The sequence below is a fragment of the Bolinopsis microptera genome, unplaced genomic scaffold (genome assembly GCF_026151205.1).
Source record: "Bolinopsis microptera isolate Bmic1 unplaced genomic scaffold, MBARI_Bmic_1.0 sca56, whole genome shotgun sequence".
Lineage (NCBI taxonomy): Eukaryota > Metazoa > Ctenophora > Tentaculata > Lobata > Bolinopsidae > Bolinopsis > Bolinopsis microptera.
The window spans coordinates 19,948-28,513 of NW_026971828.1; the positions used below are offsets into that span (position 1 = coordinate 19,948).

The following is an 8,566-nucleotide window of genomic DNA, read 5'->3' on the forward strand; positions in this document are numbered from 1 at the left end:
TTTATTTCAATCAATGAGTTTTTTGTAAAAATCTAAATCCTAACTGAACCTCCATATAATTCAATAGTTCTTACAAAAAAATGGAGATTGGGGGACGAGGCCCCATTTCTTCATCATCAGCAGTCGTTAAAGTTCTGACAAGAAAAAAGATTTTGAGGTGTGATTTCTAAACCAATTAAGGGTCTATTCTTTTCCATTCAGTTAAAACCCAATGATTGATATTTTTAATGATTAAAAGGGTGTATTTACTAAAAACAATTTTGTCCTTGTTTGTGATACCTATGTACATTTCAGGTGAAGAAAATGGAACGCAGTTGGCACTCTGGGCCTGGGGACATACTTGTTGATAATTGTGCAATCTGCCGTAACCATATCATGGATTTGTGCATCGAATGGTCAGGCTAATCAAGCAAGGTCACACCAGTGATGTGAGTTAAATAATTTGTTTAGAGTTTACGATTAATAAAAATTTTTGAAAAAGTTTTTAAAAATGTTCTACCACTATTATTTTTTCGAGGAGTTAGTAGTAAAGATCAAGTTATATAAAATTATTGATTTCATTTCTCTAGAAACTACAAAACATTCAACCCTTAAATCTCCTCTAAGTCTAACTGGAATACCTCAAAACAGGGGGTGTACAGCATTGGGGGTGTGTAAATCATTCGTTCCACTTCCACTGTTATCTCACGGTGGTTGAAGACCCGACAGGTGTGTCCTCTAGACAACAGGGGGGACTGGGAGTTTCAGATATACGGGGGCCGATTAGACATTCATTACTTCAGTGTTGTTACCCACCATGAAGTTGCCTTGGGGGTGTTGAGCCTTGTATGATAGTTTGTGGGGGAGAAACCCAAATGAATTGAATGGGTTCTGAAAAATATGATATCAAAGGGGTAATCAAGGGAAAATGAAATCATTTATTGCTAATTCTACTGTATGGGACGTAAATGGGGGGAAAATGGGAACTTTTTTTAAAAGGGGAAAATGGTCCCTTTACTAATTCCATGGACTTTCTGGATTTATGTTTTCAAGTTTAAAGTTTTGGAAAGTTATTATTTATGGCAACAAGGGGGAAGTTGTTTTAATTTTAATCGGAAAACTTGCCTGAAATATATCAACAGCTTAATTTTATGTAGGTTATTCATTCTGCAAAAAAACGAAAAGTAATGCATGTTAATTTGTATATTTTTTCAGTTGTTATTTTTTCTATCTTATTACAATTTGATGCCTATTTATTCTGCATTTCTGTTCATTTATGATTTAGCTTTAAATGACAAAGTTAACATCAATTCTAATTTAATTGACCATACACTGGCACGCTGTATTATGTAGGTGGGATGTAGGTATACATAAACAATTCAAAAAAGTATCTATGGAAAGCGAAATGGGTTGATTAAGTTTAGCTTTTTCGGCCCAGAAATATTGATTGAAAATTGGACTCTGATTAATATCATGATATTGTGTTATAGCAGTGCAGTCAGGAATGAGTAAACGGGTTGCAGGACAAAGAAGCTCACAGACAGAAAATTGGCAAGACGGGAGGAGGAGGAGGAGGGGCAGGAGTGTTTTGCAAAGGCTGCAGGGGACAATGTCATCAAAACAACGAGTGTAAGTCAGCTTTTTAGGGGCCATAATCGTCTTGATTTGCATTCGAACTCTATTCTGTTCTACAGCCCGATCAGGGGATCGAAATTTGATAACAATTACTGTGTTTTCTTAAAGTCCTTATCAAAGGGATGTATTTTGCTATCTACAGAATCAAGGACTGCTAAAAAGAAAGCCCCCTGCAAGTGCTAATGGTGACAGTGTAAGTACTGGGTTATCTCTTTGTCGCTGTTTTATCCGGTTTTCTAAATGAGGGTCATATTGAATGATGTGGTCTTAGAACATCTTTTCATACGTTTGTAATTAATTACTAATCAATTTCAGAAAGGCGGTCTATTTATGGATTTTTCCGGTTTCGGCGCGGTTTCCCACCGGCACCTGGCTCCCAGCCTCAATATTCAACCCCAGTTTAACTTTCCCTAAAATCAATGTCACTAAACGGCGGGACACCAAGCAATTGTTCACTTTTCGGAGCAAAAAGCACAGATCAGAAACTCCGGTTGAGGAACAGAAGGTTGAAAAGTACGTCAAAACAAATCCCATCACAGTTTTTCAGCTGGTATGGATAAAAAAAAACAATCCAGCGGAGAACCTCATTACCAAAATCAGAAAGGCAGATGCCAAACCTGCTGACAATGACGTTTTCTTGAAAAAAACTGAAGAAAACTAAATCAGTCTGTGCTCAAAGTTTTGCTAAGGAGCATGTGGATAAAAATCCGTTTGTTAATTCTCACGGGACAGTATTTAGTGACTATGAGGAAGCACCTGAAAAAGATTCAGAGCGATCAGACAGTCCAGGGAATTCTTCCCCTGAGTTCAAAACTGTCCCAACAGCGCACCAAAAGAAGAGAGCCCCACCCAAAGTAGACAGTTCCTCAAGCGACGAAGTAAAAGTAGTGGAACCCCGTATCCGAGGGGACAGTTGAGCCCGTGAAAAAACCAGCATCAAAAACCCATTTTTCTTTCAGCACGTCAACAGCAGCCACCCCCCGCGTTTCCATTCGGCGGCCGGGCGTCCACCACACCTAAGTGGTCGTTTGGTTTCGAGTGAGGGGAAAACAGCACGGGATTCGGGCTTTAAAACCAACCACATCCGCAGCAGGATAGTACTCAACCCGGGTAGTGGGGGGTTTTAGTTTTAAACCTTCCTCTGCTTCTTTTTACCCCGGGTAATTCCTTGTTTGGGAAAAACCTGCGGATCAACGTCTTTCACAGGTAATTATATTCGGGGGAAAATCTTTTATTTTACTCGATTTTTGTTGAATGTTTGTCTATAACAAACAAATTTTTGCTATCTTACAAAAGTAACAAAAACAAATCTGCTATGTGAACAATTTAAAATTACTAGAAACTGCACTATAATATTTTTTCATCTCCAGGGGTTTGGGGGTTAGTGGGGAAAACCAGCCGACTCTCAAACAGAGCAGAAAGAAGAAGAGAAAACCAGGCTGAGGAGGAGGACACCACCTCAAACCTGAAAAGGTAGGTGGGTTTGTGTAATTTGTTCCGGACACGCACTCCCCACCACCAGAATAAATTGAAAATGTTTCAAATTCTTTACTGTTTGCTGTTAGAAAGTCATCGCTAAGGTTTTAAAAATGGGCCAATTAAGTACATTACTTTTAAAAAGTTTAAAATGTCTACTAAGTTCACCCAATAATAAACTATTAAAAAGTCTATTTTGAAACCCTTAACCAGGGTAATCACGTAGATAAGGAAGCTTTTGTACCACATCAAGGTGTAAACTTTTCTTTCCTGAAAGTCTGGAGGGACAGCTGGAACGAGAAGGGGGGGGACTGGGTATTTGCTAATCTTAAGGGGGTTAACGGAAAGGTACTGTGAAGTGTGTGATGTTGTGATGTGTGGATGTGTGATGTGTGATGTGTGATGTGTTGATGTGTGATGTGTGATTGTGATTTGTGAGGTGTTGTGTGTGTGGATGTTTTGATGTGTGATGTGTGATGTGTGATGGGTGTGATGTGTGATGTGTGGGTGTTGTGATGTGTGATGTGTGATGTTGGATGTTGTGATGTGTGATGTGTGATGTGTGATGTGTGATGTGTGGTGTGTGGTGTGTGGTGTTGTGTGATGTTGTTGGGTTTTTGTGGTGTGTGGTGTTGGTGGTGTGGTGGGGTGGTGTTTTGTGGTGTGTGTGGTGTGTGGTGTGTTGATTGGTGTGGATGTGTGATGGTTGTGATGTGTGATGTGTGAATTGTGATGTGTGATGGGTTGATTTTGTGATGTGTGATGGTGTGATGTGTGATGTGTGATGTGTATCGATGTGCGATGTGCGATGTGCGTGATGTGCCGATGTGCGATGTGGGATGTTGTGATGGTGGTGATGTGCGATGTGTTGATGTGTGATGTGTGATGTGGGATGTGTGATGTGTGATGTGTGATGTGTGATGTGTGATGTGTGATGTGTGATGTTGTGATGTGCGTCTACTGTTTTTATGGAATTTTTGGGTTGGACAAATTCGGGAGCAAGATGTTAGTTGGGGGTTGGAAACAAATCATTCATATTCCTTTTATGGGCTATTATTCAGTAACCAGTTATCCACGTTGGATATCACACCCCACACTCATGTCAGGTTTTCAGCTGCTAATAAGGAACGACACTACGATGGGAACAGTTGATTTCTGAAACACCCACTTTGCTCCATGAAACATTGGCCTGTTAGCAAAAGCGGCAAGAAACGGGCTTGTTGATGGTCGTCATGGGAGGTAGGTGTCATAAGTCATTTAGTTGATACTTAAATTAACATGGGCTTAAGATCACGTGATTGAATATTACTGTCCATTAATAAAACCATAATAAATATACTTTTCTCTTGTTAACTGGCCCAATTTTCGTTTCAAATTTTTAACCCTTTTTTTAAAACTTCCCGGGTTTTTCCCCCAAACAGGTCTCCCCTTTTTTTTTACTTTAAAAATTTTTTAGGGGGGGCGGGAAAAAAAAAAAATAGAAAAAAAATTTTTCCTGTGGAGGGGAATAAAGGGACAAAGTTGGGGGGGTTTTTTTTTACGTTAAAAAATTTAACAGGGGGGGGTTTTAAGAAAAGGGGGCCTTCTGCAACGAGAAATTTTAGTATTCGCAGTAATTTTTAAAAATTTATTAATTTTAATTTGTTATTTTAATTTTTTTGCTCAATTTTTTAGGTCGTTTTTTTTCACCCCCAAATCCCTTGGGGGCATTTTTTTCGTTATTGGGGGAAAAATTGTGGAAAACCCAAATTTTTGAGGGGGGAATTTTGATTACGAAAAATTTTTTTCTCACCCTATGTTTGGGTTTGGGGGTTTTGTTCCCAATTTCTAAAAAAACCCGTTACCAGTTTAGCGGCCTTTAAGGGGCCTCCGGGGAGCAATTTTTTAAAAAAAACCCCCTCCCCCGGGCCCTAGGGGGGGGATTTCGTCATTTTTTGTTCATGTACCCCTTGAGAAAAGTAGTTAATCAATTAGTAATTTTTTCGGACTTACTTTTATTTTTTTAATTCTTTATATTCCCCCTGTGTCAAACGTTTAAAAATAAATTGGATTTTTTTTTATCTTTTTAAAAAAAAGGGAAAATCACTAGGTTTTACTGCAGCTTTTTTTTTTTAAAGAATTTTTTTGTGGGGTTTTGTTTAAAGAAAAGGGGGGAAATCTTTTAAAATTTTTTTTTGAAATGATGTTTTCTTTGCGGTTTTTTAAAAAGTTTTTTTTCAGGGCAGGTAGGGAAAGTTTTAATTTTATGTTTTTTATCCCCCCCGTTTTTCCGGTTTGCCGTTTTAAATTTTCCCAATATTTTTGGGGGCGATTATTTTTTTTCAAGTAATCGAAAAAACGTGGGTTTTTTGATCTCCAAAAAAAGGGAAAAAAAAAAACTATTTTTTTGGTCTTGTTTTATAACTGAGCTAAACGCCCTTTGAAATATTCACGTGGGGTGTTTGGGCATGGGGTTCCCCCGTGGTGGGGGGGGGGGGGGGCTTGTTCCCCGTGGTTTTTGGGGGTTTTTTGTACCCCGGGGTGTGGGACGATGGTTTACTTGGTGTTTGTCATGTTCACCCCTTGGGTTTCAGGGTTTTTGGGGGCCAGTTTTTTTTTTTTCCCCCGGCCAAAAACAGGTTTTCGGGAACAAAAAACCCCCAAAAATTTTTGATTAAAAAAAACCCCAAAAGTGGCTGTTTTTTTAACCATTTTTTTACTATTTATTGATAAGATTTTTAAAAAATTTTTTATTATTACAAATTAAAAAAGCTAAAAAATTTTTTTTAGTTTTTTTCTATCTTTTCCTTTTTTCATTTAAAAAGAATTTTTTTTTTAACCTTTTAGTTTTTTTCCAAAAATTTTTTGTAATTCATGGGGATTTTTTTTTTGTTAATGGGCAAATTTTTGGGGGTTACCAAAAAATTTTTTTCAAAAAATTCCCCCTGTTGCTGGCCCCCCATTACGGGGTTTAAACGGAATGCCCTTTGTTTTCCGGGGTTCCCCGGGGGGGCCCTCCCTTGGTGTTTCCCCACGCGGGGTTCCCCGTTTACCGGTTTATTTAAAAGGTTTAAAAAAAAAGGGGGGTTTTGAAAATCCAAAATTCCCCCCTTTTTCCAGGGGTTTCTTTTTTGGGGTTTTTTCCTTGGCCCCCGTATTTTGGAAATTTTCTTGGGGCTTTTGGAAAATGTACTTTCCGGGTTTTTAGAATGCTGTGGAATTTAGGGGGGAAAAAATTTCTTTTCCCCCCAGTATTTAGAAATGTGTGGGGTTTTTTGGAAAAATGATAAATTTCCCCGTATTTAGGAATGCTGTTTTTAATTTTTGGGAAACTGTTAAAATTTTTCCGTATTTAGGGATTTTCTGTTGCATTTTAGGAAAATTTTTTTACCCTTCCAGTTTTTTGAAAAGGCTGTTTAATTTTTGGGGTCGATAACCTTCCGTATTTAGGGAAAGCTGTGGCTTTGGGGAAAATTGACTTTCCAAATATTTTTGGGAATGCTGTTTTAATTTAGGGGAACTGGGTTACTTTTTCCGTTTTTTTAGGGGTTTTCGGGTGTGCATTTAGGAAAAAAAACCTTTATTTACCTTTCCGTTTTTAGAAAGCTTTTGAAATTTAGGAAACTGTTTTCCCCTTTCCAGTATTTAGGAAAAGCGTGAATTTGGGGAACTGTTTACCTTTTTTGTATTTAGGGATGCTGTGGGAATTTTTGGAAACTGATACCTTTCCCCCGTTTTTAGAAATGGGTGGAATTTTGGAAAATGATTTCCCTTCCGTATTTTTAGAATGTGTTTTTTTGGGAAAAATGGGTTTTTCCTTCCAGTATTTTTTGAAATGCTGTGGGAAAAATTTGGAAAATTTTTTACTTTTCCGATTTGGAAGTGTGCATTTTTAGGAAAAACGTTTTTTTTTTTTCCAGTTTTTTTGGGGGAATGCTTGCCCTTTTTTGGAAAAAAAGATTTTTTCCTTTCCCGTATTTTGAAAAAGTCTGTGGGGAATTTTGGAAAAATATATACCCCTTCCAGTTTTAGGTGCTGTGGAAAATTTTGGTAAACTGATTAGATTTCCCCCTTTTGCTTTCTTTACAAAATGTTTTTAATTTTTCTTAAAAATTTAAAAATTTTTTTAAAAAAAAAGTTTTTTTTTTTCTCTAAAACCCTTACTTTTTAAAAAAAAAGGGCTATCTTTACAAAATGCTCAGCATACTAAGAAAATTTTTTTAACCTAATAGCAATTTTTATTTCATCTCCAAAAATTTGGGCAAATCCCGTGGGGGGCCCTTTTTCCTTTTTCCCCCGGGAAAAAACCCCCGAAAAAAAAAGGGGGATTTTTCCCCTTTTGGGGGGGGCGTGTTCCACGGCCTGCACCCTGGGGAGGAGGGGGGCCCCCGGGGGGGCCCCCTTTGCACCGGGAAAAAAAGTTAAAAGAGGTTGTGAAACAAATGGGGTTTTTTTTCAGGGAGGGGGAGCAGCCCCCAATTTTTTTTGGGGTTTTCCGGGGGAAGGGGGGGCGGGGGAGTTTTGTGGTCTGGGGGGGCCAGGGGTTTTGGGTGTTTGGTTTTTTCTTTAGTTTAAATTTCTGTTTCTGGACTTAATTTATCTGAGAAAATTTTGTTTAACCGCTCCACTCCACGTGATATCACCGCCTAAACCCCACGTGATATCCACCGCCCTCACTCCACGTGTTATCACCGCCTCCACTCCACGTGATATTCACGCCTCACCCCAGGTAGCGGAGGTGGTTGAGAAGCACCGGGGAGGACAGTTCAACAGCTGTGGGATTTCCTTAGTGAGGATCCACAAGTTTGACAGGGGAATACGGACTGGATGATGTGTTCCACTACGGAAAAATTTATGTGAGTAGCTTCCTATCTAAAATGGCCTTTCCAAACTTTTTTTATGTATACTATAATTAAATAATCATCATAATTTTCATTTAACGAATGGATACTTAAATTAATTTAACGAGCTTGAATCTGCCCTCCTTGATCAAGATATTTATCGAAAACAGCTCTTGAAAAGCTCACATAGCTTATTAATATATGAAAACAGTTTTTATCTAAACGGCCCTTCTATCCAGGTACGATTGTAGGTAAAACTACGCTATCGCAAGTACGAATCTGGACTTCTACCGTAAACCTCGCTCCAGCAGATAGCAAGTTTCTACAGTAGTGGCTCAGTGGGGCAAACTTGCGTATGCGGAGATTTTCTTCAGGGTGGGTGATTATGTTAATTAATCGTATTTACACTTGTTTTTTTACTCAGATTAATTTCTATTCAGGTGAGAATTAAAAAAACACACTTTTTGTTCTAATTAAAATTCTGGATTAAACACATTATAAAACCACACACCTCCACTCATTTCAGCAAAATGGGGACGAAGCTTGGGGGGTGGGGGCGTTGAAAGGACAACTTCCGCTGCTCTTCATTTGCTTTTAGTGAAGTGGGGTTCAGGGGCATGGCTCATCCACTGGGGAAATTTGTCTACTTCAACCAC

The 8,566-nt window shown here is 38.5% G+C and overlaps 1 protein-coding gene across 1 annotated transcript; it reads left to right on the forward strand.

Annotated features, from left to right (window-relative positions):
* Window positions 1-294: 294 nt before the first annotated feature.
* LOC134825747 (RING-box protein 1-like) lies at window positions 295-831 on the forward strand (the record flags this gene model as incomplete). Its single annotated transcript, XM_063837957.1, is given in 3 exon segments — window positions 295-400; window positions 631-680; window positions 682-831. Coding segments are annotated over 3 exon segments (306 nt in total), but the record flags the coding sequence as incomplete, so codon positions are not given.
* Window positions 832-8,566: the final 7,735 nt, after the last annotated feature.